This window comes from Mastomys coucha, unplaced genomic scaffold (genome assembly GCF_008632895.1).
Source record: "Mastomys coucha isolate ucsf_1 unplaced genomic scaffold, UCSF_Mcou_1 pScaffold13, whole genome shotgun sequence".
NCBI classification, from domain to species: domain Eukaryota; kingdom Metazoa; phylum Chordata; class Mammalia; order Rodentia; family Muridae; genus Mastomys; species Mastomys coucha.
Window position 1 is genome coordinate 58,195,795 of NW_022196895.1, and position 20,659 is coordinate 58,216,453.

Sequence of the window (20,659 nt, forward strand, 5' to 3'; positions counted from 1 at the left end):
AGTCACAGACACAGGCACAGGCACAGTCACAGACACAGACACAGGCACAGGCACAGGCACAGGCACAGTCACAGGCACAGACACAGGCACAGACACAGGCACAGAGACAGACACAGTCACAGTCACAGTCACAGACACAGTCACAGTCACAGACACAGTCACAGACACAGACACAGTCACAGGCACAGTCACAGTCACAGGCACAGTCACAGTCACAGACACAGTCACAGTCACAGTCACAGTCACAGACACAGTCACAGTCACAGTCACAGACACAGTCACAGACACAGTCACAGACACAGTCACAGGCACAGGCACAGGCACAGGCACAGTCACAGGCACAGGCACAGGCACAGGCACAGTCACAGGCACAGTCACAGTCACAGGCACAGTCACAGACACAGGTACAGGCACAGACACAGACACAGACACAGTCACAGTCACAGGCACAGTCACAGACACAGGCACAGGCACAGGCACAGACACAGGCACAGGCACAGGCACAGGCACAGACACAGTAACAGTCACAGGCACAGTCACAGGCACAGTCACAGTCACAGACACAGACACAGGCACAGGCACAGGCACAGTCACAGGCACAGGCACAGGCACAGGCACAGGCACAGTCACAGGCACAGGCACAGACACAGACACAGACACAGTCACAGGCACAGGCACAGGCACAGACACAGACACAGTCATAGTCACAGTCACAGGCACAGGCACAGGCACAGGCACAGTCACAGTCACAGTCACAGTCACAGGCACAGTCACAGACACAGACACAGACACAGTCACAGTCACAGGCACAGGCACAGACACAGACACAGTCACAGGCACAGTCACAGTCACAGTCACAGGCACAGTCACAGACACAGTCACAGGCACAGTCACAGTCACAGGCACAGACACAGTCACAGACACAGTTACAGACACCAATATCTTCAGTGGCTCACCTAATCTTAGTGTTTCCACACAATATTCCTTGATGTTTTTATTTATATTTTAGTATTTTGAGATGTGGTCTCTCTTATGTAGCCCAAGCAGGCCTAGAACTCACTCTGTGGCCTAGGCCAGCCTCAAACTTAAGCTGGTCTTTCTGTCTCAGCCTCCCAACTTCTGAGATTATGCTCCTGTGCCACCACATGTGTTATCCATAGTCTTCATTCTATCCAATTTATCTCTGGTTCCTAAAGATCGAGGGCCATCAGATTTTTCTGCATAAGCAGCCAGAGAGTACATCATTTCAGCTTAGCTGGTTATAAAGCTCTTAAATAGTCATTGGATTCTGTCTATGTCGTATGAAAGTCACCATAAAAATCCCTAAAGCCATGAAGGGTGCTGTTTGGATTCTAGTGAAAGTTATATTTACAAAAATGCAGTGGGCTGAGCTTGGCCACTGCTATTGTTTGACCGTGCTCACAGCGGAGTAGCTTTAAGCCAGGGCGTATTTTGTTTTGCTTTCCCTTCTTTTATATAGACTGGGAGCAGGTCATTAGCAGACTATGGGAAAATCTTCTCTCAGTTGAGTGCTTCTTGAAGTCAATGATTGACCATAAGAGAGAGGCCACAGACAGTTCCCATTCTCTCAATCGCACACCGACATTCTTACAGACAAGGTAGACTTTTCAAAGAAACCATCAGCCAAAAGCTGAAAAGACACCATACGCTTAGCACAAATGAAGATATTTTTGTACTGAGTAGGTATTTTTTCCAAACAGTTGTGGGTGAAGACATATTGGCAAAATAACTCAGAGATTCTGTATGGAATCCACAAATAAATATAAATGTCTCTCTGCAACTACTCACTTTCTACTTCCTGAGAATGAAATTTCTTAAAGCGATAGAGCCTCTTTCATGGTCTAATTTGTGGACAACGATCATTAAGCGTTTCGTTTCCCAGAGGAATGGATCCACGGTAGTTAACGCGCGGCGGTGGAGAGGCTCTGCTCTCGTGTACTGTCGCCGCGTCAGATCTGCTCTGGCTTTTGCTAACAGACTCATGCCTGGCTCAGAATGCCTTTGATCTTGATCTCCTTTGTATTTCTTCTTTCTCTTGTAATTTTTAACTCTGAAATGCTGTGTACAGGCAGAACCTCTTTGAACTTGGAAGCTCTCTCATGCCTGATATATATATGATCTTTGGTTTCAAAAGCTCTATTAAGAGCTTCTGGGAGAGTGCTAGTTACAGTTCAGAATTACCTGTCACCACACGAGTACCAGCTACCTACTTCTCTTCAAAATCAGTGAGAATTATTTTATTACTATTAAGAAATTCCATTATATAAAATTTCTATCTCATACGACTTACTCTCTTTTTTCCTACCATTTTATATATCCAGCACGGTTTTTTTTTCTGGCTAATAAGCATTTGAAGCTGTTCCCATCAACCTGTTTTTCCTAAGCTCTTAGACAAAAGTTAAACTTCAGCATGTCTTTTCTTTAAAGGAAATTTACTCTGTTCCAAATTAGCATGCTTCAACGTTAGTGGAATAGCACTGAACTTACAATCAGAACACATGGGCTTAAATTCCAGCTCCACCATTTGACAGATGTAGGATATTGTCTCAGAACCAGGTGGCTGCATAGTGATATCAGATGGTGAAAGTGTGAAGATGGAATAAGCTAGCACTAAAAAGATAAAAAGCCTTCCCCTCATGCTTTGTCTCCCATATGGAGCCAAGCAGGTGATCATTGTAAAGATCTACCCACTCCCAAGCAAAGTTTTCAGCTGAGAAGAAATGCACTGGGGAAAGATGAGAGGATGCAGATTCAGACTAATGGCCCCTTTCCAAGTATTCAAGTCATGGTCCTCGGAGTTCATTTCACAAGCCAGTGGCATCAGCATCACCTAGGAACTGGTTAGAACTGGCCTCTAGCCCTGAAGTGTTGAACTGGAAACTGTTATAAGAGTGGGCCCAGCAATGTGGGTTTTAATCAATACCTCTGGGTAATTGCTGCTGAGGCAGAAGTGGAGCTACATGATGCTTCCCATAAGGAAATGGTCCTACACATACAATATTATCTATTCCTTCATTAAAAAAAAAGCACTTGAGGAAAATCAGTCTATCGAAAAATTAACTAAGAGATCTCAACATTTACTGAAACAACACAAAGTAGCATAAGGCATAAGAAATAGTTTTTCTTCCAGAAAAAATTGCTAATTTGAAAATATAGGATTCCTAGTGACTGTAACATTATCTAGAATATGGAAATTAACCAAGACTTAAGAAAGGAGAGCACACGGAGACTCTTCATTCTGAGGGTGCTATAGCAAGAGGGCCAGCCTCCAGGCCTTGCATTTAGCCAAGTCTCAAAGATAAGCCCAAGAGCAGAAAAACCCTGAAGTGAGCAAAGCCTTCAGAGGTGCTCTGAGTGGGGACTGCAGGTGAGCGAAGGCAGGAGATGCACTTACAGGAAGTATGGCATCTTTGGTAATTGGCTTGGGAGCCTAATTGTCTTTCTATGTTAGGTCTTGTGTTGTTAGTAAGTAGAAGGAGAAACTAGGAAAGTGAAGAGTTGAAGAAGCCTTATGCCTTCAGGTGTGGATTCCACAGATTGTCAGCAAGAATTATACTGTTATACATAGTCTGGTCATTGTAGGGTTAGTCTCTCAAGAAGCCATGGGGGTCAGGGGGAGGTGCATTTGTGTAACAGAAATAGAATATACTTTTAAAAGATACAGTTACATTATTGCTTATGTTATTAGTTAACAATTAACATCTTCTTATGTTCTACTACTTGAACTAACATGGTGTTATTAAAAGTAATTTACATGAGAAATATTTCCAACACAAATATGAATAACTCTACTATGCATAGTCCAATGGTCATAGGTTTATTAATGGGAAATGCTAAAGAACACTCATTACATAATTATAAAAACAATATGTGCTCTCAAAGCAAAAATCCAGAGGACAAAGTTAAACAGATATATGTAGCTTTCTTTGGATACTCTTTGGTTCTTCTTTCTTTCACTCTTCTCCACCTCTTTTCTTTCACCCTTTCAAACTCCTAACAGTACATAAGAGAGAAAAAAGGATAGACAGGAAAGGAAAATGATCCTTAAATAAAATCAGGAGTCAGAATCATTAGATTACTTCCTGCTGATTAGGGACATCCAGTTCCTTGGGACAAATTTGATCTTCACCATCAGGATAACTAATTTCTTCTAGTTTCTCCTTTATACACAGCTTTACAAACTGTGACTAACAACAATCAACAACCAACCAACAGCTCACCATGTGTCTTGGGGGCCCTATTATTTATATATCCCTCTGAAAAGTCCCTAGTATTCCAAATGTCACACAATCACCGAAACTATCTACAAGCTAGCAAACTCGTGCTCCTCCTGGAACATGAAGAAAATCATAATCAGCTGCTATGGACAGCCAGAAGCAGGCCAATATTCCATACCTAGGATTAAAATTGAGGCATGATCTTATAATATTTCTCTATTTTTTTAAAAAGAAACCAAAATTCTCAAATTGTCACTACAGGGTTATATTTTCAAAGCTATAAGTACAAAAGGGATTGTGTTTTGAACCCAAACAACTCCGTAGAAACCAAGGGCAGGAGGAGAGTTTTTTTTTTTTTTTAATAAATTATGTTCCAGAGGCTCTGCCCCTATCTGAGAAGGTATTGATGATTAATAACTGCTCTGGGAGAGTGGCCTTTTATTTCAATGAGCAATGGTTAATGCAGAAACTTATAGATATATAACTGGTCATCGTACTTTGAATAACTGACCATCATATGCTTCATAAGGGAAAGGAAGGATATGAAAACCAGAGGAAGGAAAGGAGTACTAAGAAATGACATCTTCTGAACACACGACCCTCAAACCTGTAGACTCACAGTAGCCATGGCTATTTGCCCAAGACCAATTTAAGACAGGGTGTCAGTGGGTGACAAGGGAGGGGCTCATGAGGCCCCACCCCTCCCGATGAACTATTGGCAGTTAGTGCCTGTTGGCAGAGGGAAGTCCTGGTTTTTTTTTGACTGGTATAACCACTGGTAAGTTGCCTGTAAATATAACCATTGGTAAGTGGCTCACACTCATGTTCTTGCAAACAACCCCACTTATGCTCAGTAGGTCATAAAATAATAAAATTATGAAGACATGGAAGTGTAAGGGGGACTCACTGGGAAGACAAAGCATTCCAGATGAAGTTAGAGAGGCGGAGGCAGAGTAAGGGAGAGGGGAGGAATTTGACTGAAATATATTATATACATGTATGATATTGTCAGATAAGACACTTAAAAGATTAACGATAGAAAAACAATGAGAACAATAGTAACAACAATACAACTACATCAAACAACATAACAAATCTAGTATTTGATGTCTTAAAGGAATACAGACATCAAGAAAGGAAGGAAGGAAGAAAGGAAGGAAGGAAGGAAGGAAGGAAAGAAGGAAGAGAGAGAAACAAACTGAATGTATGATGGTGTGACGAGACTGTGGAATCCTAGGCTATCTGAGCCTGTTAATTTGCTTCAATCAAAGGAAAGTAAGCTCTCTAGTATTTTCTTGACAAAGGGTGCTATACTTGGGAGGAGTTGGTATCTGAGCTGAGTTCTGCCCTCCCACCAGGGTCGGGGTTGGAGGCTCTACCTTCCAATGCCAGTCCTTAGCTTCAGTCCACAGCCAATAAAAGATTTACATCTCAAAAAGAGTCAGAGAAAGAATATCTAATAACAAGTTTTTTGTTTGTTTGTTTCTTTTGTGATCTAGGAATAGAGAGCTCCGAGCCTGGGGTGGGCGGTGGGAAGCAAAACAAAACAAAACAAAAAAACCAAAGTACTATCTAAAGGTTAGTGAAGGCGGGATAAAGGGGAAAGCCCAAATCTATATTATATTAAGCAGATTTGTTTAAGTCAATATATTTTGCATCTTTAACAGACTCACTCAAAAATACATTAAACGTATTCATTGTATTTAGGGCTGCCCACTTGGGACTGGATCAAGGATCCTTCTCCCGAAGGGAGAGAACTTTCTCTCCCTCTCTCAGCAGCCATCAGTTGACTGTAGCTCTTCACTGAGGGAAGGGACCTTGTGAGATTTCTCATCTCGCATACTGTTGTCATCTTCAGGTTTTGCGTAGGTAACCATGGATTGAGAGTCCACAGGCCCAGCTTCCCTGCTGTATCTAGAAGATGCAATCTCGTAGCAGCTGTACTGGTTTTCTGCATCTTACCATTTTTCAGGCCCCTTACACGCTGGCCTCCAAGCTGCGGGTGTATGGGTTTCAGTGTAAATATATTATTGAGGCTGAACACTCCACAGTCAGTTGTTCCATGTGATTTGATCCGTTGTGGCTTTCTGCAGGGCTCTGTCTCTGCTGCAGAACAAGCTGCCTTGATGAGGGGTAAAGCTGTATTTGCCTTATTCAGAGTGCAACTGGGAATTTTCCTGACTTGGAGAAAGTTGCAGTAATGGCCTCACCAACAATGGATATATGCCTAGGTTTACAATACTGGGCGTGATTTCCTTCCTATTGAAAGGCAGCCTTCGGTCTAATTAGATAGCTGTTGGTTACTTCCAAGGTACATGCCAATATTGAACCTTTGGGAATAGCTTCTTCCCATTCTGTAGGCTGTCCAAAAGCTTTCTGAATTCCTGGGGCCATTTTTCAACAGGTATTATTTCATTCAGAGTTGGAGTCCTGTTCAGAATGTCTATGCCTACATCTTGAGCCATCGGCCCTAACATCCTAGTTATCGTTTCTCTGATGTCTTCGGTGTTTCAGGTTCTACATGAAGGTCATTGAAATGTATGGCAGTAACTTTTGTAGACAGTGAAGACAGGACCTAGCTTCACTCACTACATATACACGTCTAGTCCTCACAGATCTATTTGTTGAGGTGGCTATCTTTTTCCCTATATACTTTTTATCATCTTTGTCAGAAATTAACAGGCATAGGTGCATGGGTTTGTACCTGGGCCCTTTATTCCTTCTTACTGATCTACAAGTTTGTTGTTTTTATGCAATGAATCTGCATCACAACTTAAAATTCTCTGTAGTGATGCCTCCAGTATTGTTCCTTTGACTCCAGATTGTATTGGTTATTTCAGATCTTTTGTGTTTCCATGTGAATATTTCAAAAACTAAAGCGAAGTACTTCATTCAGCAACAACGATGCATTTTATAACTGTCGTACACAGTAGAAACAAGGACAAGTCATCAGTACTTTCAAACTCCACAGGCAAAGTGGGATGTTCCTCTTTGAGATTCAGGGGTAATATAGTCAGTATTCCCAGGAATCCTCAAAAATTATTTTACAGGTAAAAATCTTCACACTGTAGAATTGTTTGGTTAGCTAAAATTCTGTTTAAAGGGCAAAGGTAGACTGTTTAACATTCAGTGACAAACTAACTCATTCTGTTGGTGGAACGTCCCATGGCGCTCTGTATTTAGTTGATTGAATTTTTTATTTCCAGAATATCAGGCTTTGTCCCCAGTATCTCTGTTGTTGTCAGTCTCTGTCCTGACTTTATTTGACTCAGTATTTATTTTCTGCTTGTTCTAGTTCTAAAACAAGAGAGTTTTGCTGGCGGGCGTCTTTCCTCGCTTTGCTGCAGTGACATTGCAAGCGTTGCCTCTTCCCTTGCCCTCTCTTCTTCTCTCTTTGAAATGTCTGTTACTGAGAGGCTGGTTCTTGGTTTTCAGAGACTCTCTCTCAAACATGGCTGCCTGGTCACCCCCTTTCGCCTGGAGCTCCCCAGAGCACGCAGAATGGACTCTGCATTTTTCCTGTTCTGCTTTTGTTTCTTATTTGATTTGCTAGCGGGCTAGAGATCTTTGGCCATCACCTACCTCTTGATCCAGCTTCCTTGAGTTCGTGACTGTGTGTTTACCATCTTCTAATGTTACAGTTTGTGGTTTACTGTTGACTGATGAGAGAGTAAAGAAAGTGCTGTTTTCCTTATCCTTATGTGAGTGCACCAAGATTGTGAGCTGGGGAGGGATGAAGAAAGAAGCTGGATAGGAGCTGTTGAGCTGCCCAGGGCCCTCTGTGAGTGCGCACTGTATATTTTCAAAGATGTTTCCTCTGTATTTGGTGATCCGAAGATGTGGGTTAGCAGGCCCTTCCTCTGGCAAAGATTTTTGTCCGATGCTAAAGGTCTCTCGTCAACGTAATGTTATTGTGATGGTCAGTTTGTAAATACATAAGAGATTGTTGTTATCTTGCCTGATCCATTCTCAGTTTTACCTCATAGTTACTGTACTCTGTTTTTCTCTGTTCCTTTACACATATTCTCTTTGACAAGTTTTTCTGAAGGATACAGGCTAGCCCAGTTCTCGGGCTCTCTTAGATTATTTGATTGTTTTTTATTAGCCATTTTTTTTCATTTGATTTTCATCCAAACCTGCCTCATACGTAACCACTGCCCCCACTTCCCACCTTTCTACTTACCTTTTCCATCCATCATCCCAGTTGCGCTTGAGAACATCTTCCCTCTCCACGCATGCCCACAGCAACACAAACGGCTATCGAGAAATGTATTTCCCATCTTTCTTTCACGATGCCATGCTTCCCTGGTGCCCCGCAGATGCTTTCTCCTTTCTTTCTTCATACCTTCAGCTGCTACCTTCTCTACATCATGTTCAGGTCAAGACGCTGACCCCTTCCTGGATGTTTACATTTCCTCCCCAAGGCAAATACCATGTGTGTATCCTGTGTGGCTATCCCTTTCAGTTGTAGCTACAAGCATCTAGCTGCCTATTGGACATGCATACGTGCAGCTCGTACTGGTATTTCACACCTTAGTTTTCTATCTAATAAAATTGTAGCATCTTTCTATGTATGCCAATTAGAAATATGGATTTATTTTTACTCCTCACCACCACGCATGCCATTATTCTTTTTCCATATTGGATATTAAAGAACACACTTGTGCATGCTCCCCCTTTTGTGGGAAGCACTGTCTTCTTCGAGTCTACCAATATTTTAAACTTTTTTTTCCATATTACTGAGATTATAAAATAGTTACAGCATTTCTCCCTTTCCTTCCCTCCCTCCAAATCTTCCCATGTACCTATGGTGATTTGAATGTGCTTAGCCCAGAAAGTGTCACTATTAGGAGTTGTGGCCCTGTTGGAGTAAATGAAGTGTGTCACTATGCGGATGGGCTTTGAGACCCTCTTCCTAGTCGCCTGGGAGTGAGTCTTCTCCTGTTTGCCTTTGGAACAAGATGTAGTTCTCTCAGCTCCTCTATTGCCACGCCTCCCTGGATGCTACCTACCATGCTTCCTGACTTGATGATAATGGACTGAACTTCTGAACCTGTAATCCAGCCCCAATTAAATGTTGTGCTTTATAGAAGTTGCCTTGATGACGATATCTCTTCACAGCAATGGAAACCCTAAGACAATATACTTTCCCACTTTTTCAAATTCAAAGCCTCTTTTTCATTGATTGTTATTGTATACATATACATGTACATATATACATATATATACATATACATTCCAAAATATGACCTTCTCAGTTTATATATTGTTACTTGTATGTATTTATTTATTTATTTTTTTTGGCTGACCATTTGACACCAGACAACCAGTTTGTCTTCTATGGGAAGAGCACCTCTCCTGCCTCAAATGAGCCACCCTCTTCTCTCCTCCGACACACACCAGAAGACCGCATCAGATCCCATTACAGATGGTTGTGAGTCACCAGGTGGTCGCTGGGAATTAAACTCAGGAACTCCGGAAGAGCAGTCAGTGCTCTTAACTGCTGAGCCATCTCTCTAGCCCCCTCTTCTCTCCTCATAGCTCCAATTCTACTCCAAGGACTGTGCTCTCTGATTCTTCGAGACTGACCTGATAGCTCTTCTGATTTGTTCTCACATTCGTTCCTATAAGATACTGTTCTGCTCTGACATTTCTACATCTTCCAGTAGGACAATAGCTTCTCACCAGGGAAGATTGGCCCTCAGCTTCTCACCAGGGAAGATCGATCGGCCCTCAGAGTCTACTCCTTGATACTTTTGTGTGCTCATTTCAGGTGCTTGCCACTCTGAGAGAGAACCCAAAAGGTTTTCATGTCTCAAGGCATTTGCTCATAAGCCTCACTCCTTTATTTCCTCTAGGTCTGAATCCTCGGCAAAGGTCACCTGAATGTCATCAGTGTTCTTGGACTACCTAACATTTCCCTCTCATTTATTCACTCTATACTACACCCTGGTGTTTATGCCCTTCAGCGTTTTGTAATTCAGAAGTCTGGAGAGATGACTCACAAGGATCTAAATCCAGTCCCCAGCATGTGCATTAAAATGCTGGGCATAGTCGCATGCACCTATAATCTCAGTATAGGTGAAGGAGATGCAGGAGGATACGTGGGTTTGTAGCACACTCCAGTAACTGAGCTGGTAAGTTTCAGGGTTAGTGAGAGAGCCTGTTTTAGAACACAAGGTGAAAAGGTAGGTGATGGAGTACAGCATCCGAGGTCAACTTCCAGCTTCTGTGTGCATGCACACCCACATGTACCTTCGCCCTCCCTCCACAAAATAGAAGAGAATGTGACAAGTGCTTCCATGTCATACAAGGTTAAAAAAAAACAAATGCCTACGCTTCACCTGAGATTTAAAAAAAAAAAAAATCAGAATCTGTATTTGAAAAAAGAAACTCAGTGAGTCACAAACTCGAAAATGAGAGAACAATTTTGAAGTACTGAGCACAGCTGCATTTGCTCTGTGAATGTCCACTTCTGTCTTCTCTGTTTCCGTCATAGTGTGAACTCCTTGGGGATGAGGACTTTGTCAATGTCCAGCATAGCACTTAGCATGTAGTTGTCCCTCGGTATGTATTTGGTGGGTGTTAAGACATTTGATCTAACTTTTGAGGCTCAGAGGAAATAAGTGAATGATTTAAAGTCACATGGCTTATTATTAACAGGGCCAGTGTGGAAGCAAATGCCATCTGTAGCATAATCCGTGCCTTATGGTGGTGCATTCACAAGCTTCTGCTGTTTGTAACAATTATTTGTATTAGTGTAGTCCTCTGACATTCAGTTCTGTTTAAACTAACCTATATGGAGAAACCAGATTTAGTCTTTGCACTTTCTTTACCAAGAACAGAGGAAATGTTAAATCCAGCCAGCCAGATTATAGAATTTCTTTGTTAATGGGTCAAAGGATCATTGAAAAAGAAATGAGAGAAAAATTTATCATAGGAAAAGCTGTCAAAGAACCCATTTAGCATAGATGGCACCTCTGTGGTGAGAACTGTCTAATGGCTCTTGATGGTGTCCCCAGAGGGTGTCAGAGGCAACCCAAGGATCTAACATGGATTTTGAAATAGTAGCTCCTAATGTATTTTACTTATTGTTGCTGGAATTTATACTTATTTTTGCCTAATTATAAAAATTCTTTCTGTGGTTAAATTGAGCTTATCACTCACAATTTAAAGTTTAGCCTCTTCCAGCTCCTAATTGGCATGCCACAGATGAACCATGACATTGACCCTCTGTGCCATGTTCTTTAAACACATATTCTTTGCAGCCAGAGACAGACGCCATCTCAAACACTCTGAGCATGGTTTCTTTTCCTCAAAGAAGAAAATCGGCAAAGGGAAAGTGGTCCTAATGGGGAACATGAGCTATGTAATCCACTTGCTAAGGGTATATTCCTATCATCCATTATAGATAAGAAAGTAGCCTAAAATACCCAGCCCAACTGGCCACTAACATCGAAGTCTTATACAGCACCATCATGATGTGCACTCATCCATATATTCTTTTTGTATTATAATAAAACACAGACAATTGAGCAGTAATATATTAAATAATGACTATACTCAAACATTTCTGTAAAAAGAAGTACATCCACAATGTTGTGAAGCTATTATCATCAATACTACTTCCAGAAAAATTTCCAGCAACCCAAAGGATAACTCTTACCTATTAAGTAATAATTCCTACTGCCCTGCAACTCTGGGCCTGAAGAGTTATTAATTTACTTTCTTTTCTTATGAATTTGTACAATCTGTGGTTCTAATATAAGCAGAATCACATATTTGCTCTTTTATTTCTGGTGCATTTCACCCAGTATGATATCTTCAGTGCATATCAATATTGAAGCATGTGTCACTCCTTCATGTCTTTTATGGAAACATAATATTCCAATACACATATGTGTTTACATATCTATTACATTGTGATTTATTTACTGCCTGTTCATGGATATAAGCCACTAGATTATGTCTACAGGATTTTATCATGAATGCTGTTAAGAAGGTTGGTATAAAACATTCTGTTTGTATTCCTGTTCTCAGTTCTTTGGAATATGTATTTACAATTGAATTTCTGGACTCATGTGGCCATTCTGAGAACACACTGAGCCTTCTATAATCCCATCAGAGCCACACATAGATCCAGATTCCTTACATTCACGATAACCCTTGGTTTTGTTTATTTTGCTTTGTTTTGATTGTACTTATTCTAACAACTGTGAATTAGTCTCTCAGTTGAGCCAGGTGTTTTTAAATGAATTTTGTGTCAGAAATTCAAAGCAATTCCAGGGAGCCATTGAAGTCTCTCCCTGGCAATGAGTCGGTTCTTATCTCCTTCTTCAGAGATTCAAACTTGGTTACAAATCAGAAGAACTTGGAGCTTCAAAGGTTCTGACACTCAAACTACAGACGAGACCAATTAAATCAGCTTTCTGGGTGGGACAACACCACCAGGATCTTAAAAATATTTTTTTTGTGTGTGTGTAGAGTGTGTGTGTATTTGTACACAAGCAGGTATAGGGGTGTGTTTGTGTGTGTGTGTGTGCATGTATGTGTACACATGTGTACATGCACATACGTGCTCACCCAGTAAATGCTGGGCATGGTGGTCTTGCCTATTATTGTAGGACAAAGGCAATGGATGCCTTTGGTTCCCTGGCCAGCCAATATAGCCCAAGTGACAAACTCTAAGTTAGTGTTAGATTCTGTCTCAAAAACAAAACAAAGCAAAAACCAAAACAAATAAAACCCTAAAAACAATGGAAAAATAACTGTGACCTCCTCACATATTCACACAGGAGAGTACACTGCCACGGACCTGCGCACACATGCACATTCCTCTTCAAACACAAACCCCCACAGCCTTCCAACCCCCACAGGCCGCCCCCATCTCCCTACCCTTTTTGGAACTAACACTACCTATTTTCTTACCTATCTTCTTACTCTCTGCTTTATTTTTCCTATAGACACACTAGGCCCATATTACAGTTAAATGAATAAATGTTAATCTACTCCTATTTCAAGTGGAATATTCCTTCTGATAGTTAAAAAAAAAATCCCCCCTTTAAAAATCTTTTTGCAGGATCTTCTCTGTTTTAGGTAAGATCTCCTCTAGCCTTTCAAAGAATGATTTGGAATACAGTGAAGAATATGCCTCACTTTGTGGAATGTTACATGCCTGTCACTCAGTCAGCAAACTAGCATGTGCCTACTCAGTATGCATTGCATATGGCCACACACCACACACGCTATAGAAGAGAGACTTTACTGCCACTGGAGATTACAATGCAAATATAACCAGAGGCAATCTGTGAGGGAGATTTATAGAGTAATTCTGAAAGTTATGTCACACAGACCATACTATGAAGATGAGAAACATTGGTTGGTTGCTGCACATCATCTAAAGGTTGTATTTAAGCATGTGGGAATGACACGTAGCAGCTGAACACAGACAGCATGTTCTACAATGAATGGTCATCGGCACTGCAGAAATGAAGCCCGAAGGTGTCCCAACAGCTCTCCACCCCTAGTTCTATACTGACATGTTCGGTTCATGGCCAACACTTTAAAAACCTTTTCAAACTTCTTTAAAGGATGTTTTGACATCATGAACATAATTGTTTCCTGCAGTTTCAGAGCAGCCTGCAAATACTGTACTTTTATTAAGAAGGAACACTCCAACCTAATAAACCAAATCCTGAGCTTATACTGGCAAAAAATAATTTGTTGAGTCGAATCAGGTGCTGAAATCAACAAGGATGTGATGTGAGTGTTGAAGGGACATTAGGTGTCAGTGTAGCAACATATCATGAAGTAGAAGACATCCCAGGGCCTCTTTTTCTCTTTTTTGAGATCATTTGTGAACTGACACAAGAATACCTATTGGTCTGTCCCTTCCTAGACAGACCACCTGTAAACCATATCTTTTTGCTCAAGCTAGAATAGGATACAGAAACCTGTAGCCCTTATGTTCATGCAAACCTTGGTTCCAGTGACTTCCATTTATTGATCACAGATCATCTCCTCTATCTGATAAGCAAGAATCATGAGTTGAACACACTTCAATGAATAAAACAGCTGAGGTCTTCATGTGATAGTGCTTACACTGTAGATGAGTCAGGTGTGCAACACAGAAACCAACCAAGTACATTCCTGATTACTAGGCAAGGTGAGCCCCTGAAGGAAAACAAAAAAAGGCTAGCTATTCACCTTCCCAGTCCCCCTCTCATATTCTCCAGCCATCTGGGGATGCCATCAAGTGACAGCAGACCTTGGCAAGTTCAGGTGCATACTGCTGGTTGATGAAGATGATGACATGACCTTCCTGAAGACAGAGGGAGGCAAATGCATGGCCTTTCCAATGTGTCCGATGTCCCCTCACATCTGTGTGTTTTGTGTTTCTAATCTCCAGTTCCAACGAGCGTTTCAGGTACTCAGAGAAGGTCGCGCTGCTCATGTTCCTTGCAGTGGTTATCCTGATGGCCATCCTAGGTAACCTGCTGGTGATGGTGGCTGTGTGCAGGGACAGACAGCTCAGGTGAGCAGCACAAGGGGACCTCTCAGCAAACATGGGTGTCAGAGGAATCTCCCTAGAAACTTGCCTCTGAGTAATTTCCAATATAATTTATCATAATGATGGAAAACATTCATGGGGAAAGATTCTGAAAAACAGAAAAGGGATCACACATAATTCTACAACCCCAACCACAACATAATCATAGGAACACTTTGGGATGCTTCCATCCTATCTGGAAAAGAAAATATATATATATTTATATATATATAAATATATATATGTGTGTGTGTGTGTGTGTGTGTGTGTGTATGTATACACACACACACACACACACACACAACCATAACTAATGACTGATTTAGGGAATAAACACCGGGATCTACCACATTTTGTACTTTACCAGCCTCAACTGTGGCTACAATTATAATCAACTAAAATATTTTTTCAATACAATACTGCATAGTATTGGTGTGGCCTGTGTAATAATCTGGGGATAGTTGTTTTTAAAAAGTCTCCATTGTTAAACATCAAATTTTAATTGGCCATCCTGTATCTTAGGTAGCAATATTCAGTGGCAGAAGATAATATCCATCCACAATTTTTTGTCGAATTGATCTGAGTTGAACCCTGGGCACTGAAGTTCCCTAAAACTCACAGGGTATTTTCAGTGCATGGCCTGGACAAAGCAGCCTCGGAACATGAAAGAAGAGGTGAGGCAGAGGTAGCCTGTCTCTCTAAGCAGGACATACCCTGACCCAGTGAAGAGGCAGAGGAAAAAAAACAACACAGAACTTTGCCTGGAGTCATGTGTAGTGGGTACAGAAGAAGTCACTCTAGCAGCTGAGAAGGGTACAACTTAACACTGTCTGAGGGCAGCACCTTGAGAGGGCCCCCTGAGAGTGCCTACGCCGGGACCAAAGGCAGGGTGGACAACCGCAAGAAGAGTAGGCGGGAGAAAACACAACTGTGTGGAACCTCAGAAATGGTTCTTGGTACACCCACGGCTGGCCTCTGGTCAGGCCAGGAGGGCAGAAGAGAGAGGGAAAGGGTACTTTGAGGGCATGACATGGGTCTGGAGAAGTCAGAAGAGGCCAGAGCACAGAGAATCTGCTCGACCGTGTTGCAGAAAGGAAAACTGAGTCTTGTGGATTATGTTTAATGTGTGGTTTCTTCTTTCCTTTTCTACCTCCCTTTGTTCCTTCCCTCCACTCTCCCGATTCTTCCCTGGCTCTCCCCACCTTCCTCCCCACACACTCCCCCTCCCCCTTTGCCTACGCCCTCCCCCTTTGCCTATGCCGTTTCCCTCACAGGAAAATAAAAACCAACTATTTCATTGTGTCTCTTGCCTTTGCCGACCTGCTGGTTTCGGTGCTGGTGATGCCCTTCGGTGCCATTGAGCTGGTCCAAGACTTCTGGGCTTATGGGGAGATGTTTTGCCTGGTCCGGACCTCTCTGGATGTCCTGCTCACCACAGCATCGATCTTTCACCTCTGCTGTATTTCTCTGGACAGGTAAGAAGCAATGTGTGGAGCGGACTGCATTCGACACCAGTGACCTAACAACTATCACCTGGTGTCTTTCTTTCCTTTCCTGTGTTATCACACACAATTAGTTCCAGAGAGACAGATGTCAGAAGTTCAGTGATTCTTTCACCAGGGCTGTCCCTGTGGGGGGCTCCTACTCAGTCAGGTGCTCTCAGAGATATTGAAGACCCAAAGGCTGGCGTGGACTAGCCGTTGCTTGCAAAGTTTTCTGTGGAGATAGGAACCCTCAGCCAAGTCGATTTCCAATTCTGTATCAGTGGCAGGAACAAAAGGCTAAGGAGGATCCATGTGGCAAGAGGTAGTGCATCTGCCCAGGAGGCTACGGGCCAGTTCAGAATGATATCACTCTGTGTTTGGACATGACCTGCTCCTAAAATATGCCCGTGTAGTAAAGTCTAGCTAAGTTCTTGAGATTGTGGGGATTTTTTTTCCCCCAGAAAGTTAAAATGGACAATTAGACCTCCAACAATTGCCCTTTTAAGGGCATTTAATGTTAAATGCCAGTTTAACATTCTATCTCCAGTGTAAATTGTGTTTGTTTGCCTGTCTGTTTGTTTTTTCATACTTTAGGGTACCTAATGGTCCCCCTTTGTTTCACTTGTTGCAGATATATGCTTATCAGTTCTTTCCAGTCTCTCTTTCAGGTCATTTTCATTGAATGACAAACAAACAAACATACTTTAGAAGTCAGATGACTCTGGGAGCATACGTGGCTTAAGGGCTAGGACCCAGGAGGAAATGTGAGATTTCCTGAACTCAGACTGTTGAGGAAAGCATCTTATTTCCCCTCCAACCATCTGCAGACCTTCCCCTGGCTTGGGAGAGATGCATTTCTTTTCTTCTTCTTCTTTTTTTTTTTTATCTTTGTCATCTTTTTTTATTGGATATTTTCTTTATTTACATTTCACATGTTATTTCCTTTTCTGGTCCCCTCCTGCTGAAATTCTCTATCCCATCTTCCTCCCCCTGCTTCTATGAGGGTGTCAGGCCAGCTTTAATCACCCCTCCAGGTGGTAGTACTGCTTCAGAGTCAGAGGTTTCCATACACCAAGGCTGGTTCTACTCTGGAAAGATATCAAGAGCGGGCATTTGTTGGGCCTTCATGCTTCAGACATTGAAATGGGCATGCTTTTTACATTGTTTTTCACTCTCACAACATCCCCTTATAGTACAGAAGACCCCATTTTCACAGGCTGAGACTCAAACATAAACTATCCAGAGACTCATGAACTATCCAGAGTCACTGAGCTGATAAAGAGATGCATTTCTTAAATTGAGAACTTAGAAAACATAATCAGCCAAAGTTAGAGGATGCTGTACCATTGAAAAGATTCACCTTTAAACAGTAAAATAATGGTTTCTTAGAAAATTATTCATCTGGGATGGGCAGGCACTTAAGAACTGAAATCTGTGTAACAATAGCAGATTCACCTCCTGTCTCATGAGGGCACTGATGAGAACGGCAGGTGTGACAGAAAGCCTCCACTCTCCCCTTGTTTTCCTGACAAGAACACAGAGTTGAATTGCCTAGGTTCTATGTATGTATGTATGTATGTATGTATGCATGTATGTGTAATGAGACTCCACTGCATGCATAGAGAGAGGAGCATAAGTCCACTGTTGGCCAACAATAAGACCTACCACGTATCATAATTAGGAATTTGTGTGTCTTTGCTTGTTTATAATTGGACATCAGCATATGAAAGACATCTTAAAAACAGTATGTACTACATGAAATTTCATATTTCATAAAATAAAATATGAGAAAGTAGAAAACACGGAGAACTCCTAGAGGGTAGCCTGTATGTGATCATTGCTACAATGATTCTTGAGACTAGATATAGTATAATACTGACACTTAGAAAAAGGCAAGGTTGGGTTTGAGGAAGCTGGAAGTTAGTGAGATTTTGACAAAAGCCAGGGGAAGAAAATGAGCCATGCATGGAATAAAAATGGGAGAAATGTCAATTTTTTGCTATAGAGAATAGAATCTGGCCAGCCCCAGGACAAATGCTAAAAGGTGTCCCATCAGGGAGGGGTCAGCTTCAGATTTTCAGATTTCACCTCAAGTAGGCTTAGGATATAGTGAAACAGTTAAGAATTGGACATTAAAAGCCATCTGTTTTAAAATTTGAGAGATTTAACTTTAAATATCAGCTTTGTCAGGTTTTTGCCCCTGAGATTGCCAGTGGGTTAATAAGCCTTTCTGAGTCCCAGTTTGATTTATCATTATTATTATTATTATTATTATTATTATTATTATTATTATTATTATATTTTTGGTCTCAAAAATGGAGGGCAAAGAATTGATCTTGCAGGACTGGGGACAGAAGCTAATTCTACCTGACGTGGGTCATTGTCTACTGAGTTACAGTACAGCTGGGATTGGGACTCATCTTCTCTTAATACACCAGAGCATCCTATGATTGTTCTCATGTTGCTGTATGCATCCATTTCAACTTACAAGATCAAGCAAATGGCAAGCTTTGAAAATGGCTGCTCTGAGCATTGCTACTTGCCTGTAACTTTTCAATAGCTATCTCTTGCTTTGAGATATGACCACACTGATTGATGTGGAGAATTTCTAAATTTAATTAACTTAATTTTCAATTCAACTTAATTGATTTAGAATTTCACGCATATGTATTGTATTTACCGTATTTTTATTCCACCCTCTCCCTACTTCAATTCATCCCCTTTCCTGCTCCCATACCCCACCCCAGCCCACTGAGTTCATTCAGTGTTACCCATATGTGTATGTGTTTAACCCTGATGACTCATCATTGGATCACCCATCAGAGGCTCATCTCTGAAAAAGACAGATTCTCATTCTCTCAGCCATCACTGACTGCCTGTAGCTCGTCTTCTGAGAGTGGAGCCTTATGACATTTCCCCATCTTTGTTGACCTGCCAAATTGGTGTTATCATATGTAGGTCTTCTTAAGTCAGACGCATTACTGAGATTTCATGGGTGTAGTAGCTTCCCGGTCATATATAGAAAACACGGTCTTGCAGCAGGTATAGCCTGGTCTTCTGGCTCTTATAGTCTCTCCATCCACTCTTCTGCAATGTTCCCTGAGCCTTCGTTATAGAGGTTGCATTTTAGATATATTGACTGAGGTTGGATCCCCATCACCTGTTACTTCTCTACATCTTAATTATCTGTTGATTTCTTAGTCGTCCCCATCTGCTACAGAATTAACACCCTTTTCTGATGAGCAGGCGAAGGATACATTTATCAGTGGCTATAAAAGTGGGTATTTAGAATCAGAAAGTATACAGGGTGTAGGAAAGTGGCAGTAGTTGGTTCTCTTTTAGAGTCCAAAGCTATACGAACCATAGGTAGCTGGGTCGGTTTACAATAGCAGGCATGAATTCTCTCTTACTGAGGCTGTAAGTCCAATTAGATGGCTGTGGTTTACACCCAAGATGTATCGCCTTTGGACCCTTGGGAATATCTTGCCATGCTGGCCACTTGTAGTACCCAGGCTTTGCAGTTGAGTAGGCGTATTGATGGCTTGTCTCCCTTGGAAGATTGCACGTCACCTTCTATGGCACTATGATACAGTGAGAGCCGTTCCTCAGGAAGGAGGCTTCTGCATCATCTCTGGTTTGATCCCCGTGTTTGAAGTGTGCCTGTTTCCAACAACAGAGTTTTACCTTCATGTTATGGGAGGAAACCAAGGGCAATGGCAATAGGCTGTATGGGTTGGAGAGTCTCTTAGGCTACCCTAACCGACAACTTGAAAAGGAGTTTCCCAAGTTTGTTACATAATCTATGGCTCTTGGGGAGGGCATAACTGCGAAGGATATGACTTCATTTAAACAATATGTGCATTACCTGTATTACATATGAATTTTAAGTAAACATAAAATAGTATTCCCCTATAGCTTTTTTTCCCCAAACATTTGGGTGTTATTTATTCCTCCCCTCTCCACAAAGTTTTCCCCTATTTTTTCCTAATTCCCCACTCATTGCACCTATGCCCTGCTATTCCTCTGTATAAAACATTTTTATTAAATCCTCAAAAATTTCATACAGTGCATTTTGATCATATTTACCTCAAGTCCCCCAGCTCCTCCTAGAACTACCTACCCTTCCTCCCAAATGTATGTGCCCCTTTAAAATAACCTATCAACTCCAACATATTCCTAGTTGTGGAGCCAAGCAATGGAGCAGAGTCAACCAACCAGGAGTCATGCCTTTAAAGAAACTTGGCTCTCCCTCCCTGAGAAGGCTTCCACTGTCCATAGCATTTTGGAAATGTGCCGAGGCTCACCTTCCCACTCAGTGCTAGAATGTTGACTGACTTGGTTTTGTGCAGATCCTGTGCAGGCAAACAAAGCTGCTGTGAATTCAAGAA

At 41.7% G+C, this 20,659-nt stretch overlaps 1 protein-coding gene across 4 annotated transcripts in view; it reads left to right on the plus strand.

Annotated features, from left to right (window-relative positions):
• Positions 1 to 20,659, plus strand: part of Htr4 (5-hydroxytryptamine receptor 4) — a 190,100-nt gene that overhangs the window by 76,098 nt on the left and 93,343 nt on the right. For all 4 annotated transcript variants that reach the window (XR_004117336.1, XM_031365835.1, XM_031365834.1 and 1 more), the window contains exons 3-4: positions 14,647 to 14,772; positions 16,062 to 16,262. Coding sequence is in view for 3 of the 4 variants with exons in the window: in XM_031365835.1 (XP_031221695.1) it covers positions 14,647 to 14,772; positions 16,062 to 16,262 (327 nt within the window). In the remaining variant the exon portion in view is untranslated. The remainder of the gene's footprint in view (positions 1 to 14,646; positions 14,773 to 16,061; positions 16,263 to 20,659) is intronic.